Below are 18,919 nucleotides of genomic sequence, written 5' to 3'. Positions count from 1 at the left end.
TGTACACACTAGATTTCAGCAAGACACTGGTACTGTAGGCTCAGTCTCTAGACACTGATCCTGTAGGCTAACATCCCTCTCTAACAGAACACCTTGTTACAGTGACTCACCCAACTCTCTCCTCTCCGCTGACGTGGAGTGGTCCTTTTTCAGCATCAGCTCCATCCGGGAGAAGTTCGCACTCTCTGCTGCCACTCCCTTCCTGACTCCGACTCCCCTCAGTGATGTGCTGGTCAGGGCGGTGGCGAACAGGTTGGTGTGGTGTGGGGGGTCCTGGGAGTTGGGGTCCATCTCATCTGTGGGCGTGAGAGGCTCCTCTTCCTCCTCCTCACTGTCTGAGCAGCCCGCCGGGTCTTCTCCCTGGCCTTCTGTGAACGGACCCTGGTCGGCCCCCGCAGGGATCCGGGAAAGCTTAGCGTAGTCTGCCTCAGAGCTTCCCATCCTGAACCAGGACTCTACAGGGTGGTGGCCCCGGGGCCCGGCACTGCCCTGGGTCAGGCGAGAGGGCCCCAGGCAGGACAGGGATGTCTCCTTGCGCTTGTACCTCTCGGCTGAGGAAGAGGAGGACGAGGAAGGGGAGTTGGCCGTGGCCTGGTTGTTGGCACTGGTGGTAGTAGGGGTGGAGTCTCTTCCAAAGCGGCAGCGCTGCAGAGATTCGGCCATTCCACCGCCGCTGGCTCCGCGTTCTCCTCTTCCCGATCCCGGGCTCTCGGTCATTCCCACTCCGCCTCGGCTCCCCCCTCCTCCCTCTTCCCCATCCTCCTCGGCAGAGCGCTCTCTGTATTTGTGTCTGTGTTTGTGTTTGTGATGCCAGCCAAACGACAGCTCTGAGGACATAGTAGGGTAGAGCACGGGAGACCGGCCCCCACCCAGGAACTCCTGCCTCAGCAGCTTGTGTTTCTTTTTGTGAAATTTGGAGGGGTTGAGCAGGAGATGTGACGGGTGGTGGTGGTGCACGTAGGAAGGAGGAGGCGGCGGGTGGAAGGAGGGGGAATGATGGGCGTGGTGGGATGGGGCAGAAAGGGGGTTCTGGTGATGGGGGTACAGGGCGCTGGCTGGGGGGTATCCTCTGTAGTAGCCCAGACCAAGGGGACCAGAGGAGTAGGGAACACTGTAGGATGGGTGGTAGAACCCGCCGCTAGATAGCGGGAACCCCAGCCCATGAACAAAGGGTACGTCTGACAATGACTCCCGCAGCTTGGGAGGGCGCCCGCGTTTCTTCTTCAGGTCTGGCTTGCGGACGTAGTGCAGAGAGTCACAGGGGTAGGAGGGGTGGGGGGAGTAGTAGCCGCTGAAGTTGATCCTGAAGATTGTGGGGAGCAGGTCTCTGTGCAGGTAGTGATGCGGAGGGGGGCCACCATCGCCTCCCATGGTCCCAGCGGCCCTGCCACCCGACCCTGGTACTCTGCTCGCCCCTGCAGCTCCCGGGGGCATCCCCAGCCCACTGCTCAGTCTGTGAGCGGGGGTGCGGTGCGCTATCCGTATCTCACTCAGCCTCACCACAATCTCATCCAGCTCGGCCAAGAAGTCGGGGTCCTGGCGCCGGGAGCGCAGCTGCAGGTACTTCTTCTTGCGTTTGCGCTTCTGCCTCTTTAGCTTGTCGTAGCCCGGACAGCCGTGGCTCCGGCGCTTGCATTTGTGCTTGTGTTTCTCTTTGTGGCCCACTAGTGCGGAGGGAGGGGCTGCCGGGTGGGGCCTGCAGGGTTCGGGTGAGGACCTCACCACCAGCAGTGACGGAGAGGGGTGCTCCAGTAGCACTGAGGACGAGTGTCTTAGTCCACCGTGAGGGTTCAGCCCAACTCCTACCCCCACAGCTGAGCCCATCACCCCTGGCATTAGCAGCCCACTGGCCATCCCAGGTGGCATCCCCACGCCGCAGGCCTTCTCTCCCCGGTCAGAAGTGCTGTTGTTGTCTGTTCCTATGCCGCTGTCGCTAGGTACAGTCTCCTCGCTATGAGACTCACTGACAGGCGAGGGGGTGGCTTCCTTCAGTTCACTCAGAGGTGCAGGGGATGTGGGGTGGAGAGGCCTGGGAGGGGATAGCTTACGGTAGTGGTAGTGCTGCCTGTAATGGTGGTGGTGGTGATGGTAGCCACGGCACGACTTCTTCTGGGAGGCCACAGCAGCCGAGGAGCCCAGAGTGCGAGGGGAGGGGGCTGAGAACGTCGGGGGTGTGAAGGGGAACGAGTGGTGGACATGGTGGGAGTGGAAGTGTGGGTGTGTCAGGAAGTGCACTGCCCCTGGCTCCACAAAGCAGGCATCACTGATGGGGCTCTGGCCTCCACTGGACAGGGAGAGCGAGGGGGAGGGGAACACCTCAGCAGTGGGGAGATGGTGCTGCTGCTGCTGAGACTGGGACTGATGGTGGTGGATGGGCGATGTGGTGTTTGGGGACAGGAAAGGCCCCTCCGGGGGTGGTGTTGAAGCTGCCAATGAGGGGTTTGTTGATGCTTTAGGTTTGCGCCCTCTCCTTTTCCCCATGTATATTGTCCCCTTTTTGCTTACGTTGATCTGGGGTCCCAGTTTGCCACCGAAAGAAGCAGCCAAGGAGGATAGAGACTGGGTTGCAGCTGCTACCTGGCCCACCACCCCACTGGCAGTTCCTCTGGGGGGCTCCTGCTCTGGTCTAGACCCTGGTCCCAATAGGATCTGGCTGAGGAACCGTTTGCGTTTCACACTCTTCATCTTATTGATCTTGCCTATGATGGTTTTCATGATGAGCTGCCCGTTGCCCTTGGTCCGGAACTGTTTCCCATCCCCCCCTTCCGGTGCCAGAGTGGGGGGCTGACCCTCCTGTGGCAAGGTGGGGGGCAGGCGTTTGGGTCGCCCCCGCTTCCTCGGCATAGGTTTGGGAGGATTTAGATCCACCTCTGGGTGGAGAACAGGGGGGTCCTGCTCCTCTTTCGACTTGTGTAAAGAAAAGACCTTGGATGGGACCAGTTTGTGAGGGGGACGTCCCCGAGTGGGGGCGTCCAGCCTGGGCATTTTAGACTTGGGGCGTCCCCTTTTCCTGGCTGGCTGTGGAAAGAGTTGAGACATGGCGGAAAGCTTGACCTTATTGGGGTTAGGCGGCCGTCCTACAGGCCTGCGTATAGGTGGGGGAGTATCAAGGCCTGAGGATAAAGGCACAATGGTTTCGCGCTGGTCAAATGGGCTGCCCTGGCCCGCCCTCTGTGACCGGTTCACTATTCTGGTCCAGCGGGGCTTTCTGCCTCGCCGCTTCTTCAGGGGTTTGTTGTCCTGCCCTGGAGGCGAGCCCGGTGACTCTTCTCCAGGGGACTCGTCTCTGAGAGGAGGGGGTGAACAGTCACCGGCTGGCTCTGGCGGCGAGGCAGTCCATCTCACAGTCTCCAGAGGACTGAAGATCCCGCTGATGCGACCGTCCCTTTCCCTGTTGGGACTGCGTTTACAGGGGTTGGTACTGCGTTTACTGGAGTTGGGACTGCGTTTACTGGGGTTGGGACTGTTTTTACTGGGGCTCAAGCTCTTGCTTCTCTCCCCTCTGAGTGACTGATTAGCCCCTTTAGTCTTGGACTCCTGCTTGCCGGATGCTGAAGGAGGGGGGCATTTGGATAAGTCTCTGGGGCCGTGCCGGTCACGCTCACTGCTGTCCCTCTCACTGCTGTCCCTCTCACTGCTGTCCCTCTCACTGCTGTCCCTCTCCTCTGCCTGGGATGGACTTCCTCGGTCTCTAGAGTGGTGTCCTTGAGAGGCTTGGGAGCCCTGGCGACATGACAGGCTCCCTGTCCTCTTCTCTGATGAGGAGCAGGATGACAAACAAGAGGGTGAGGAGGAGGAAGAGGAGGAGGTAGAGTGGGGTGGTGGGCAGTGAGTGAGACGGGACTGTGGCAGCTTAGCGCCATTACTGTTGCTGTCGTTGTTGTCCTTTGAAGTTGTTGCCAGGCGGCTATTGCCGTAGGTTAGCACAGGGCTGCTGCTGCGACTGCTGTTGCTGTTGTTACTGCTGCCAGACTTGCCGGCTCCATCTGCCTCCTCTTTCCCAGGTGGGGTGGGTGACTTCTCCGAAACACAGTCTTTATTGTTCCTGGAGCCATAGGGGCGGCCAGGAGGGCGCGAGACAGGAGGGGGTGGAGCTAGGTGGACCGCTCTAGAATAGGTTGCCCTGTTGACCATAGCGCGGTCTCGCTGCTTTGGGGTGGGGGCCATAAAGTTAGAAGTGGTGTGGGTGGTGGGAGAGGGAGTTGTTTTGGGGGGTTTCACCTTGGTGGACTTTGAAGGAGGGCAGGTGGCGATGAGTTGCGCTAGTTTCTCAGTAACAGTAGGAGCACCCCAACTAGGAACGCCCCGGTCCTTCTCCTCCAGACCCTCACTGCTGTAAATGTACCCAGGAGGATTGGTAATACCTTCCACGCTGGGTTCCTGTGATGGGGGCGCAGGAGGGGAGGGCGAGGAGGTCAGACACTTGGTTTGGGGCATGGGCATCTTCTTCCCAGAGGCGTGGTAGGTTTTGCCATCTGCAGAAGGGCGGTGAAGATTCAGGGGTCTCTCCGTCGAGATGGCGGATTTCCCGTCCGACTTTGCCTCCGACTTGTCTGACTTGCAGGCCAGCTTTGGAGGACCCTGTGAAGAGGATACGATACAAATATTAAAATCTAAAAACCATTGATTGCAGAATGATAAGGCCTACCAGAAAGATAGCTCCTAGAAAGGTATGGTCGTGTTACACAAAATAATCTATTTTCTAGGATAACTATTTTGACATTTGTAATCTTCTGATACGTATCCAAACCCAGGCAATGCTTTCTGGTAATTACCTAGAGTAGAAAACCTATTAGAAGAAAATGAAGCTCTGAAAGAAGCATTTGACAACCACATAAAGCAGGCTTAAAGCACAACCCTGTCAATAAGTCAACCTAGACGGTGTAGATGGAATCCAATCAGGTTTTGTTTAGTCCTATGTAAATTGCAGTTCATTGATGGGATTGTGTGTCCAATACTGCTTCCCAGTTCTGCCTCGAGGAAAAGATCCTCTAGACTCAATAACACTTATTAGGATCAGACTGGGACAGAGGAGAGAGAGGAAGGAGTTGAGAAGCAGGGAATGATTGGAGACAAGCCAGAGTGGGACACAAAGAGAATACAGACAAAGAAACAGATGATTGTTCAAAATATGAAGTAAAAGAATCAGCTTTACAAGTATAACTTCTCAATTCAAACCAGCGAAACAATGCTAGAAGAGAAATTAGTGAACTGGCTGACAGTATTGCTTTGGCTCTTTTTGGCACAGTCCAAAGCCAGACAGGTCTTGTGGAATTCCTAACAGCCTCTTTAGTTAGGATATCTTGTTTGACAGGGATATGGTTTCTCGATCAAAGTCCTACCCTAATACATGCTTGCCATGCTCACCCATTTAGCTGGAGTACTCCCATTCACTCGACTGGGTGAAGTGGTGGAAGGCGAAGAAACAGGTGGAGGAGGAGTGGGGGCAGCAACAGCAGAGGGAGATGAAGACGGTGGGGTCGGTCGTTTATTGCCAAGACTCTGCTCTCTCTCCCTGCCATGTGTTGGGCTCTGGGTCTGGTTGACCCCGTCGCCTGCTCCGACTCCTCCGCGGCTCCCGCGGCCACCACCGCGCCCGCTGGGTCTCACAGTGGCCCTGAAAGCCGGCCGACACACGTAGTTCTCCAGGATCTTGGGTGGCTTCTTCATGCGTTTGGCCTGCAGGCCAATCTTGAGTTTGACGTTGCCCTCATGGAGGCTAGTCTCTTTGACAGAAAACTGGGGTGACTGCTGCTGGTCACCGGAGCCCTCTCCACCTGCAGCTGAAGAAGAGTCTTTCTGCGACCCCTCTTTCTCCTTCTCCTCCTCGTCTTTCTTCCCACCCCCTCGTTCCTTCTCTCGCTCCTCTTGGGGAGCAGTGATTGGGAGGGGGGGTGGAGTAGCAGGCCCGCCCTGAGTCCTCAGATCCATCAGATATTTAGGGGGTGAGGGGTGACTAACCAGGGAGGGATGTTTTGGACAGCAGGTACAGCTTCTAGGAAAAGGCAGCGGTCCAGGAAGAGACGGGATAGGGGTGAAGGGGGATGGGGATATTGGGGAAGCTAAAAAGCAATCCTTGCTCTGTCTTTTCTCCCTTCCTGGCTGCCAAGCCCTCTTTCTCCGTCCTTCAAGCTGTAGAGAGAATTACAGGTAGAGATGTGAGGGGGTAGAACAAGGTGGGGAATAGCAAAGAGAAAATACAAAGGTTTGATATTAGTCAGTCAACTGAACAAAAACACTGACTTTACTAATCACTGCGAGGCATCCTTTAGCATAGTAAATGAGCGAGGAGACGAGGTGAAATACTTGTAACATCTATTTGCTTAGCGGTTTTCCTTCTTCCCTCTGACTTTTTGTGATGTGTTCGTCCTTACGGCTTCCCTCAATCTGTGACCTATTTACACAGCTGGGTGTGTATGACAAGAGGTGTAGTTCTGATGCTCAAGGACTCAATAAGGTACAGGGTCTATACAGGGTCTATAATGTCACTATTAAGTGTCTGAGTAAGAGTACTGGTTTAGGGTCAGTTATGCCTTTTAGATCACAACGAATAAGAATACGTCAACAGTGGGAACCTGATCCTAGACCAGCACTCTGAGCTCTGACCCTCAGATATGGTTACAGAGCATTATGGCTACTGTAGTGCATCATGCTACAGACCACAGCACCCAGGTGATTTGTGATAAGCTGCTAAATGAACCAACCCCTCGTGGATCTCTCATTAGTTTCTGTGAAAATGTCTCTCAGATTGCTCTGAGCTTAGCGCTGCAGCAAGGTTCCTAATTGTGTTCTCGAAGGACGGACGTGTTCGTATGAAAGAAATGGTCCGCTCCGGCTCCCTACGCCACTGAATGATTTAATGCGGGCTCGCCCAAAGCAGGTGCTTTCTCCGGGTGAAGTCATTTGGAGGCGATTCAGAACTGTGACCTCAGCACATTGGGCCCTCTGGGGGACAGAGGATCCAGCCGCTGTTCCCAGCCACTCCGGAGCAGCCAATGAGAGAGAGAGAGGAGCATGCTGACGGTTTCTCTGTGCCTGCCCTACTGTGGCAGAAAGCACTAACAGATTCATTTAGTGGAGCCAGAGCGTGCCTAAGGAAAGTCATCCAAGTCATCCGATAAAGCATTCAGAGTGCTAAAATCAACAATGTTCGGAAGCTTGAGAGAATACTTGTTCTGGATTGTTTTTTTTGTAGCTTCTAGGGCTTGGGGGAGGCAAGCTTTTTCTGCAGAATCACAACTGTGGGACAGAACTTGGGAGTCTGGCCTGTGCTTCCCTACGCCCACTTCTCCATGTAAACTTCAATTACTCACTCCACTTCGCCTCTAACTTCCACCATGCTCCCCCCGTTACACATACCACACTCAAATCACACCTCCCTCCTTTCTGCCCCACTCTCTTCTTTCTACCTTCCCTCTCCCTTTCCATCCCTCGCCTCTCTTTTACTCACTTGGAAAGCTCTAGGAACAGAGGACAAACTAGTCATTGGTTTTCTACTAATTGAAAACACATTTCTTTCCCCCCACCCTTCTCTCTCTCTCTCCTTTCCCCATGTCCTTGCTTCACTCTGTGACAATCATTCCCCTATTTATTCTATACTCACTGCTTAAAGCGTTAGTGTGTGTGCAAATTCATTGTGTAGCTTCCGCTGATCCGAGTGCCTGATCTGAGTGCTGGTATGCCAAAAGTAATTGGCTGTAGTAGCAAGGGATGTAAATGGCTACTGACACAAGACTAGAGTTAAGCATTACATTGAGTCAAAACATCTCTCCCAGTCTAAAAAGGTGTTCTGCTTGAACAGAATGACACTATGCCAATTACCTAGTTCAATATTTCCAAACAAACTGACCAAAGATTGTACAATTTTTTCTTCCTGCATATCAGGGCTACATCTCAATATATCAAAAAAGCTGATGGAGAGCAGCTCTAAAGAGTCCTCGTCCGCCCCGACACTCATTCTCAAGTCAGTGGGACAGTTATTCTCAGGACAGTGAAATAATGCGTTAGCCTACTACTCAAGAGATACAATTAACATTCAGAGAGAATACTCCTGATGTTTCAGAAGGAAATGTCACATTATTTCTATTAGGTTACATTTCAATGAAGAGCCAATGTCATATGTACATAGAGGTTTGGTAAAATCATGTGGGGAATAATACGACTAAAAAAAAAGGAGAAGTTGGAGATCAAATAATCGTTTAAGTTTTGCACACGTTGTTCCTAACTTCTGATTTCCCAATAGAGTAGTACTTAAAGCAGCCTCAACAGCATGCTCAGGATAGGAGGACCGATCTTAAAATGTTTTCATTATGAAACCATCATAGGCCGCTGACTCAATTATTGTAAATCTTTTCAAACTGTTATTAGTCTCAGTTATAACTGACTCAGGGGCTCCCGAGGGGCGCAACAGACTAAGGCGCTGCATCTCAGTGATAGAGGCGCCAGTACAGACACTCTGGTTCAATTCCAAGCTGTTTCACAACCGGCCATGATTGGGAGTCCCAATGGGCAGCGCACGATAGGCCCAGCGTTGTACGTGTTTGGCCGGTGTAGGCAGTCATTGAAAAATAAGATTTTTTTTTAACTGACTTGTCTAGTTTAATAAAAGGTTCAATTAAAAAAATGTACATATATATATATATATAAAACGTTAAGAGACCAAAGCCTCAACCACAACCGCAGGTGATTCGATCTTTACCCATGTGTTGTAGCTAGACTGCTTACTTCCTAAACTCACAACAAACGCAACAACTACTGATTGACGTGACAATACTAAATAAGCTACAGTTTCTGATTTGTCTCAAGAACCATGATAAATCAGGTCCCAAACAGCTGTATTGTCCTAACTTATAGGGCAACAACCACTTATCAACCTCATTTCTTTATCGCCAGCACAATACCAGTGTAAACATATGTCAACGGCACATTTCTATATTTTGTAGCAAAAGATATCAAGTTAAAAACTTCTAGCCGATGACATCAAAAGTTTACACCTTTTAAAAACAGTGCAAACACAGATTTGCAGTGACATGGGGAGCAAGAAAATACAGTCCCTTGGGCTACCAACTAGTTGCAGGTTTTGAAAATCTCCACTTTTAATTCAAGCCTGTGATGTAAGAGAAGCATTTTATTTTTACCTTGTCTTTAAACACAGACAATAGATTCCCACCGTTTTCACATACACTATATATATATATATATACATACATACATACAAAAGTATGTCGACACCCCATCAAATTAGTGGATTTGGTTATTTTAGCCACAACAGTTGCGGACAGGTGTATAAAATTGAGCACAGCCATGCAATTTCCATAGTCAAACATTCGCAGTAGAATGGCCTTACTGAAGAGATCAGTGACTTTCAACGTGGCTTTCAACGTGGCATAGGATGCCACCTTTCCAACAAGTCAGTCGGTCAAATATCTGCTCTGCTAGAGCTGCCCCGGTCAACTGTAAGTGCTGTTATTGTGAAGAGGAAATGTCAAAGAGCAACAACAGCTCAGCCACGAAGTGGTAGGACACACAAGCGCATAGCGTGTAAAAAATAATCTGTCCTCGGTTTCAACACTCACTACGGAGTTCCAAACTGCCTCTGGAAGCAACATCAGCACAATAACTAAACTTCAGGAGCATCATGAAATAGGTTTTCATGGTCGAACAGCTGCACACGCCTAAAATCCCCATACGCAATGCCAAGCGTCGGCTAGAGTAGTGTAAAGCTAACTGCTATTGGACTCTGGATCAGTGGAAACGTGTTCTCTGGAGTGATGAATCACGCTTCACCATCTGGCAGTCCGATGGACGAATCTGGGTTTGGCAGATACCAGGAGAAAGCTACCTGCCCGAATGTATAGTGCCAACTGTCAAGTTTGGTGGAGGGCTAGGCCCCTTAGTTCCAGTGAAGGTGTATCTTAACGCTACAGCATACAATGACTTTAGAGGATTCTGTGCTTCCAACTGTGGCAACAGTTTGGGGGAAAGCCTTTTCCTGTTTCAGCATGACAATGCCCCCATGCACAAAGCGAGATCCATACAGAAATACTTTGTCAAGATCGGTGTGGAAGAACTTGACTGGCCTGCACAGAGCCCTGACCTCAACCCCATCGAACACCTTTGGGATGAATTGGAACACCAACTGCGAGCCAGGCCTAATCGCCCAACCATCAGTGCCCAACCTCACTAATGCTCTTGTGGCTGAATAAAATCAAGTCCCAGCAGCAATGACCCAAAATCTAGCGGAAAGCCTTCCCAGAAGAGTGAAGGCTGTTATAGCAGCAAAAATGGGAATCAACTCCATATTAACGCCCATGATTTTCAAATGAGATGTTCGACGAACAGGTGTCCATGTACTTTTGGTCATGTAGTGTATGTAGAAACTGGTTTGGCGCTGAAGAAGAACATCGCTTTACAATATCAAATCACCTCATGCGAGAACGTTTGATCGTCATGCATTGTAATGACGGGTGCAGGGCATTGTGAGCACAAGAGATATCCATCAAAGTACATAGTTCATAATAAAAGATTGACAATATCAACAACTACAATAGTACGTATATCTTTCAGATTATGCATCCACTCACCTCCGTAGGAGTCCCAAAAACTGTGTTCACATTATCTGGATCGAAATCCCCCCTTCGTGGGTATCAACATGGTCGCCACAGTATATGCCCCACTGCTGATTTGCCAAAAACCCAAAGATTAGAGAAATATCAAAATTATACATCCATTCCGATTTTGGGAGATCAATTACGAATCCTGACATGTCCCAAAAATTTACCAATTTAGAACTATTTTGCATCAACTGACTATTTGACTTGATAATAGAACTGCTGTAATAAGCAAAGTGGTCAGCTATAGCTAAACTGCTCATTCATATTCTAGTTAACGTTATAGTTTAGCAGTGACCCCAACCGACGTCCTAACACGATAATATTGCTAACGAGAGAAATATAACAAAAAATACAGAAAGTTAGACAGACGCCAAAGGGAAGTAAATTATTACATTGTTGCCAATTCTAGAATGACCATTTTTGGAACGAGGCAACAAAATATCGCCGGTGCAGTAGCGACTATTTACAATGTATTAACTCATAGGAGGACAGTGTTTATTTTGTAACAAGCTATATGGGTCGTCCAATAACAACCTATGCTACAATGTATCAATGGTGTTCGCTAGCAAGCCATCATCTGTGCTGCCTTGCTGGGATAACTTACATTTCCACAACGTGGCCGTAGTTGTGGGAAATGTATCCATCTGACAGCTTTACATAATTTGATAGTCTGCGTTTATTTGCATAATGTTCACAAATATGCTAATACAAACTAAACCAAATAACGGAATAACCTGTAATTTTTGAGTAGCGACTCGTGCTATCTTTGTAGCTAAAGCTAAACTATGACGGCTAACGATGCAATATTATTTAGCAGGCAAGCTAGCGAGTCAGCTAGTTCAGACATGCCTTAGAATACTCTTCTATCGAAGGAGTAGAGACAAAAGCAATAGCAACATTTAAGGAAGCAGATATTTAAATAAAATAGATCCAGCGTTATTTAAAAAAGACGAACTGTCAACAAAATGGCGGCTGCGTTGAATCAACAGAGCCCCGAAATGGATCTCTCTCTATTTCTTGTCCCTCGCCCTGTTTTTTTTCCTCACAGCAATTGGTATCCTTGATATCTCCAAACAAGAATGGACTCCTCTCCAAGACAACGTTAGCTGAGCCGAGACGTGTCGTAATGGGCCTCAGTCATTAATCGGGCCTCCATGTCTGCTAAGCCCGTATCGTCTCTGTCAGTTCAACACGGGCATTCTCAGTCACACGAGGGGAGGGGAGGGGGGGGGGGGGGGGGTAATCACTAGTTAAGACAGCCACGGTCATAAACTCCGCCTATAAATATAAATTTCTACAATTTATATTCTTAAAATCTGAATTTAAACATAACCTTAACCACACTTCTAAACCTAACCTTAAATGTATACCAAAAATATAATAGTTTTTTTTCGTGAATTTTTACAACACAGACCATTTTGACTTTGTGCCCATGTTATCTAGTGGGAACCCGGGGGGAGGAGGCAGATGTTGTATGGTAGGCTACTGGACACTTTCTTCAGTAGGTGTTACACAAAATGCCCTATTATTAGCTTATTGTTGTCTTTTGATACTGGAAGTGAAATGAAATACTGCTGCAACAACGGCGTAGCACTACATGAACTGGCAGAAGAGATTCAACTTTCATGCTCTCTGTGTAATAGCCTATTATTATGCATAATGGATAATGCATAATAAAATTCTGTCTGTTTAGAATTATAATACAATCGCCTTTGTTTAAAATTCAGTCAACGTTTGTAACTCCAATTGAATTCGTCAATTTAGTTATATCATGCAAACTCTTGCATATCATTGGTCATTGTCTTAAAATAGGCGAGAACGGTAGATAGCCTTATGAGTATTGGGCAAATCTAACCTGTCTATTGAATGTACAGTATGTCTTTAAATAAGAATATGAGCAGAAAGTTGGCAGAATATCAAATGGCCAAGGATGCAGGGTTTTTCCAAAATGATCTACTTGAGAGTCTGGGTGTGTGTCTCAAATGGCATCATATTCCCTATATGGATCTTGGTCAAAAGTAGTGCACTGTTGAAGGGAATAGGTTGCCATTTGGGACATACACTGCGACAAGGTGCTCAATTGGACATGTTGTCATTCAATGAAGCTGCTTTTCCCTCCTTTATGAATTTGACAATGTTTTATTATTGTATTCAATCTGATCACCTCATTGCCAAGCAGATGTATTTGTTAACAAACATTTACATGTATATACACACCTATACATATATACATACCAATACATATGTAGGCAAATCATAATATATTCAATATTAAAAACATGTTTTTTTTTGCTGTGACTTGTACTTATCATTCAAAATAAAATGATAGAAATAGGTAAAAGACTAATGCATTAGGAAAGTGCATAATATTATAACAGGAAGGAAGTGGATAGTGTGAAGAACACAGCATTAGGCTTTAATAGGGGACATAAAGAGAGGTGGACATTATTAACGAATAAGAGGAAGTGGGAGACGGGGGAGAGTTTCAATTGCATACTCCTCGCCTCCTTCTCAAAACCCATTGTAAGAGAAAGCCTAAGATCCCGCCCCTCTGATCCTCTCCTCCAATGGATTTTGAGAAGTAGAGAGGACGCAAGTATGCAATTGAGATTCTCCGTGGTTACATTCCCAATAACCTCTCCTTCCTCCCGAAGTTTGCATTCGTTCACTACTCTCCACAAATCTAAAAGCTTTGGATTGGTATAGGCATGGCCTAGGAGTTTCCATATACCAGTAATTTCCTTTCAAATCCATGAAGTAAACAAGTGCACCATTCAGGAGAAAGCAGAGATTATTGCGATGCAACCAAAGAGGTCAGAGAGAACAGAGTAGGGAAATTCTCTTACCCAGATCAACAATGCAAGAGAGTGAGTTCAGCTCACCTTTCAGGATTTTCACAAACTCTCCTAAGTTCAACACATTTGTCACGTCCCTATGGATCAATGATGTCAGTTCATTTGTTTTTAATAAAAAATGAAAGCCAATCAGAACCGGTGAATTGCCTCTACGAAGGGACAAATTGAATCCATAACAATTTGTCAGAAAACAGTTGGAACCATTTGCAGGTGAGGTTATATTGCAGGCATATTGGATCTTTCTCACCTCAATCAAAGTTCCCCAGGAAATGTATAGTGATCTGTGGGTGAAAGCATTGTGAGTGAGGTGATTTTTCGAAGCAAGTATAATTTTGACAAAGAGGCACAGTTGAATTGAAATCTGTCTCTTCAATAAATGCGTGGTCAAAGAAGGAGCGATGGATGACGAGGTATGAGGAGAGGTGAGCCTCGTTCAGGAGAAAAAAAGGGAAGAAGAGATGCCAGAGAGGTAAAAGAGAGGGAGACCTAAACCTCAAATAGCCCGTCTCTCCTCCTGAGGGTCCGTCCTGATGGAGGGGGGCTCTGGTGGGGGCTGGATGCTCTGGTCGACGCCGTCAAGACTTTTACGACACACAGGACAGGTATCGTGCTGTGGGAGATATACACAAACATGAGACTTGGAAAAACATGCTTAACAGATTAAGCCTAGTACTGGACTAACAAGTGCTTTCAATGGCAATTTTCTATTGATCTTGCATTTTAGTCCAGGATTAGGCTTAATCTGTGTCTGGGAAACCGCCCCTGTGTGTGGCACAAAGTTACATCCAGAGCAATATAACCAAATACCCTACCTCACGTCAAGATATGTGACCCCAATTAAAAGAACTAACCTACCTTCCATGGCAAACTAAATAGTGGTGTTGTAACCCCTATTGACTGCCAGCCAACACTCCCCCTGCTTACCAGTTTGAGCCATGGCACTATGCAGTCACTGTGGAAATAATGGAGGCAGGGCAGCTGTTTGACAGACTCTCCCACGGAGTACTCCTCCCTACATACTGGACACTCCAGTCTGCTGTCTGAGGAAGAAGTACGGGGGGGTTCATTCATTGTGTACATTTTAGAATAAAGTCAGAGAACATTGACTAGTAGTGCCCGCATTGGTGCCTGATCTGGGTAAAGACCACCTTTCGGAAAAAAACAAATAAGCCATTACCTATTCTTTTTCAGAATGCAACAAAATATTGTCACAAACTTGAGAATCTATTTGACAGGTGGTATACCGCACACTACTACTGAGCAAGATACCCTTCTCCCATAGATGCTGTAACTGGTAGCCTATGGGTTTGTTGTTGCGGCTTGGTTGGAACCCACCTGTCTGTTCTTGAGAGATGTTGACTGTGGGGAGGGATGAGATCATCTCCTTCTCTGCAGGAGGTGGACCTGTGCTCTCAAACTGACCTAACAACTAGAGGAGTGGAGGGAATTGAGAAATGAAGAAACAGAGATGGCTTTAATCATGCCAGCACGCTGAGTCGCAATCTAAGATTTTGTGCCTGGTGACATCACTGACCTCTGTGATAACTGCGTCTAGACCTCCCTGACCCCAGGCATAGTCCCCTGGATTTGAATGGAACATGCCAGACCTGAGAGTGAGAGCGAGAGAGAGAGATGTTTAGAATTACTTAAGAGTCCAAGTAATGAAAAAAAAAAAATGAGGTAAAGAAAATACTTATTTACAGTGCAGCTGGTGCGACGCCTGGATTTCCATTGTTGGCAAACAGACCAGCCAAAAACTGCTGCACAATACTGTAGAAAAGGGCAAAGAGATTCAATCTTTTTTGCACCTACAGTGCCTTTAGAAAGCATTCACACCTATTGACTTTTTTTCCACAATTTGTGTTACAGCCTAAACATTTAAATTTGATGAAATTGAGATTTTGTGTCACTAGCCTACACACAAAACCCCATAATGTCAAAGGGGAATGATGTTTTTTAACTGCCTTGTACAGGGGCAGAATGACAGATTTTTACCTCGTCAGCTCGGGGATTCGACTTAAAAGGGAATACCCTGCCATCTCCCTCTGAGCATTAATGCCGTGCACAAAACAATTGGGAAATCTACTACATCCGAGCATTCAAGACAATTGGGAAATGGGGGAAAAAACGAGCTCCGACGGGAAATTATTTTGAACACTCATCCAACTCGGACTTCCAACTCAGGAACTGGTCTCTTTCTAGAGCTCAGACTTTCCAACCTGAAAATCACTGACGTCATGATTTGACCTCGTATTTTTCAGAGTTTCCAGTTGTGTTAAAAGCACCATAAATCTCGTGGTACCCTTCGCGAGCTCATATCTGTGTGAAGCTGGATTCAGTGCTCTCGTCTGCATTAAAGCCAAATATCGATCCAGGTTGGATGTGACTGCAGAGATGAGGTGCACACTGTCGACATGCATCAAGCACACCCATCTAATTAGTGGTGGCGAGATAAGATACATTATGTCAGACTAATTTGCAATTGACTGTCATAGCCCCACATTAAAAAACATTGGTTGTTGAATTACATTTTGTTTTTTTCACGATTGGGGTTGTGAGAATTTTCAGATATCGAAATGGGGTTGTGGGCCAAAAAAGTTTGGGATCCCCTTATGTTATTACAGTGTAATACATTTTAGGACAAAATAGTATATTAGTGTTTGAAATACAGTATATTGCTGTTAATATGTGAAATGATAGTGTGTCATAAACTGAAAGGAAATATTTAATTTTGGACAACTTTGATTATATAACACCATTTGTGAATTGGTGTTTTGTGATGTTATTATACAACAGTACAAGGACTCAATATCACTACAGGCTCTTGAGTAGAGTGAGAACAGCTTCCTAAAAACTGCCATGGAGAGGCAGATAACTGTGCAAAAGCAGTGGTCGTTGCCACAAAGGTGGCTTTAGGTCCATCTGAAATAAAAGCCATCAGCTATACCTGCCTGGACCTTGCAGCATGGGCCAAAACCATAATAGAGAGTGAGTGGATAAAGGTAATGACGTTACACTGTAGACAGATCAAGATCAGTGATGGGCAATTGGCATCTCCACTAACCCCTCCACTGCTGGCACGCGGGACTGTCGCCTCCCCTGGCTAGGCGGGCGAGAGGTGCGTTCCGGTTCAGGCTCCAAAGGCTCTGTGCCTCCCAGTTCGTCCTCCACTGCATCACTGGCTGGGGCAGCCTGTAGTTGGCTCTGGTCAGACTCATAGGCGGAGGGGTCCGAGAGAAGAGCAGAGCGTTCCATAAACAGCAGCTGCCACAGCTCGGAGGAAGGAGAGCAGACCAGTAAATTCAAATTAAAGTTGAAGATGAGGAAAAGGATAGAAAAAGACCAAGAGAACTTGGGAAAACATATAGGTACCTCTGAAAAGAGTGTGCCTGCATCATCATTGGCCTCTGCAGTGCTGCTGTTCTCCAAGAGACTGAAGGACAAAGACAAAATAAATCTCAAACTTAAGAGTTATTTGAATTTTTGTAAATTAACACATTAAGAGAAATGCAAATACAATATTATTTTATTTAAACGTGTTATAATTGAATATTTCTAATGTATATTATATCAGATGTATCAGCAACTCCACATAATAATATACCTAAAATACTCCAGTTATGGCATTGCAATTCCAGTATAGGCCCACTATAAGCAGAACAGCATGCAAAACAAACGTAACATATTTTACAATTTTACCTGTAGTCTTCTGTCAACTCCTCAATGAAATCGGACTCACACCTGGGGCACGTGAATTCCTTGAGAGGGAAAACATTTATCTTTCAAATCATTATGACATGAAAATACAAAGGAACATACTTGTCCACTAACTTAAAGATGCGCGTTCATGTAAATGTAAAAAGAAATAAAATGTAAATCATCTGCTCGTCAAACGCTCAAGTGTTGTGCGGACAAGAGACACCCTGCCAAAGCGCCCATCCTCTTTTCATGCATATGCCGCGTTCACATACGAGTCGGAACTAGGAAACTCGGACATTTCCGACTTGCTAACTGGTTAAACCACTTACCAAGTCGTACGTTTTCCGAGTTTCCTAGTTCCCACTAGTACATGAACGTGGCAATAATGTTTCTCACATGCTTGGCGACAAAGTAGTGCCTCTAAATATGGCAAAGACGCAAACCTGAAACTTGGATCACCATATTTATTCGCAACAATGAATCTAACGGCGCGCTCTCCATGCAATACCACTTATAAAGTCTTATTCTAATAACGAAAATATTCCAGTATATCAGTCACATTCAGTTTCAGATACAAATGTTGTATTTTCTTATCATGTATTTCGGGAGGCGTTGCTAGCTAGGCCTTCTTGTGATACAGAAACGTCGGTCCAGAACCGGACGGGAAAGTAAGAAAAGCACTTGAACCAACTCACTGGGAATTTAGGGTCGATTTCACCTTTACAGCAGTGACAGAAAAAGCGGTGTTGTGCCGCCGCTGCCTCCGCCATCTTCACCGTAGCATAGTCAGTCACTGACGTCGGTATGGTAGCTCAAGCCAACTGAAGGCGTAAGGGCGCTTGTCAAAAGGGTCATGTCAGTCCCCCATAGGCTATAGGCTACTTTTTACTTAAATAAGAAAATCATATATTCAATATATTTTCCAGATTTTAAAATAATGTATCTGCTATTGAACAAATTGTTATTTCATATTGCTCTAATCATAATTCGCTGAGGTTAGAAATGCATACTACTCCAATTTCAACCAAGCGCTGCTGTTTAATTAAGATTATTGCAGCGATCTTCTAAACAATACATTGATTAGTAGACCGCTGCAATAATCTAAAATTGCAACACTTGGTTGAAATTGGAGTAATAGGGCTAGGATTCCCCGTCAAAATGTACACGATACGACTAATGTAACAAATAAATAGCTCAATAGATTTAGTGCCTTACTGTGTAAACTCAACCGATTTCAGCTATTGCAAATGACCAAAACGACTGAACCTAGAAATAAATAGTTGAGGCAAAATCTGCAATTGTAGGCTACAACAAGGTGACTATCCAAAACAACAGAATATTCTGGCAATCTAAAAAAAAATCGTTTTACCGTCACTGATTTAAGCCTAGGAGTGATGGACCAAAAAATTATTTCAATGGAGAGATTGTCCATTGAGCATTCTTTTTAGTCCAGGATTATCTTTTTAGTCCAGGATTAGGCATCGGGTAAACTGGCCCTTAAAGTATTAAACACATAAGTAACAGTAATAACAGATAATGCAAAAGTGATGACTAAAAGGATAGCAAGACTTGCATCATGGATGTAGTTTCCCCAGGAGTCTATAGGAAAGACTACAGTACATCTTAATCAGTCCAGTGAAGAGGTCATTGTCAGAAACTGTACATTGTGTACAAAGCTGAATAACACGCTCTGTCTATATTCGTTTTAGAAGTAATAGGCCTATAATATTTTAGGTTAGCTACTGACATGAT

The 18,919-nt window shown here is 46.5% G+C and overlaps 2 protein-coding genes across 7 annotated transcripts in view; both read right to left on the bottom strand.

The window, feature by feature from the left end:
• The window catches only part of LOC129831407 (histone-lysine N-methyltransferase ASH1L-like), a 49,718-nt gene extending 37,889 nt beyond the window's left edge, over nucleotides 1-11,829 (bottom strand). For 2 of the 4 annotated variants that reach the window (XM_055894786.1, XM_055894787.1), the window contains exons 1-3: nucleotides 10,584-11,829; nucleotides 5,368-6,132; nucleotides 111-4,581 (exon numbers count right to left, since the gene is read on the bottom strand). In XM_055894786.1, the coding sequence (XP_055750761.1) occupies nucleotides 111-4,581; nucleotides 5,368-5,931 (5,035 nt within the window). In that variant the 5' untranslated portion in view covers nucleotides 5,932-6,132; nucleotides 10,584-11,829. The remainder of the gene's footprint in view (nucleotides 1-110; nucleotides 4,582-5,367; nucleotides 6,133-10,583) is intronic. The other 2 variants (XM_055894784.1, XM_055894785.1) reach the window with 2 other exon arrangements.
• A 903-nt stretch (nucleotides 11,830-12,732) lies between these two features.
• On the bottom strand, nucleotides 12,733-18,227 carry rnf115b (ring finger protein 115b). Of its 3 annotated transcripts, none has more exons than XM_055894781.1 (10): nucleotides 17,863-18,223; nucleotides 17,168-17,226; nucleotides 16,841-16,901; nucleotides 16,533-16,741; nucleotides 15,170-15,238; nucleotides 15,003-15,075; nucleotides 14,804-14,897; nucleotides 14,393-14,508; nucleotides 13,955-14,078; nucleotides 12,733-13,749 (listed from the first exon to the last, which is right to left on the bottom strand). In XM_055894781.1, exons 1-9 carry the CDS (start codon nucleotides 17,935-17,937, stop codon nucleotides 13,962-13,964), a joined length of 873 nt encoding a protein of 290 aa, XP_055750756.1. In that variant the 5' UTR covers nucleotides 17,938-18,223; the 3' UTR covers nucleotides 12,733-13,749; nucleotides 13,955-13,961. The 3 variants fall into 3 exon arrangements, with proteins under 3 accessions (XP_055750756.1, XP_055750755.1, XP_055750757.1); XM_055894780.1 differs by having other exon boundaries at nucleotides 13,961-14,078; nucleotides 17,863-18,222; XM_055894782.1 differs by having other exon boundaries at nucleotides 12,733-14,078; nucleotides 16,533-16,732; nucleotides 17,863-18,227.
• Between the last annotated feature and the right edge of the window lie 692 nt (nucleotides 18,228-18,919).

This window comes from Salvelinus fontinalis, chromosome 32 (genome assembly GCF_029448725.1).
Source record: "Salvelinus fontinalis isolate EN_2023a chromosome 32, ASM2944872v1, whole genome shotgun sequence".
Classification (NCBI taxonomy): domain Eukaryota; kingdom Metazoa; phylum Chordata; class Actinopteri; order Salmoniformes; family Salmonidae; genus Salvelinus; species Salvelinus fontinalis.
This window is presented reverse-complemented; position numbering and strand designations above follow the sequence as displayed.

Bases quoted from the DNA above. Each gene is read 5' to 3' on its own strand.
- rnf115b (XM_055894781.1), bottom strand. From the start codon at position 17,937: ATGGCGGAGGCAGCGGCGGCACAACACCGCTTTTTCTGTCACTGCTGT. The intron at 17,227-17,862 runs GTGAGTTGGTTC...TTCCCTCTCAAG, and splicing joins AAATCGACCCTAAATTCCCA to GAATTCACGTGCCCCAGGTG. The intron at 15,076-15,169 runs GTAAATAAGTAT...TCTCACTCTCAG, and splicing joins GGCGTCGCACCAGCTGCACT to GTCTGGCATGTTCCATTCAA.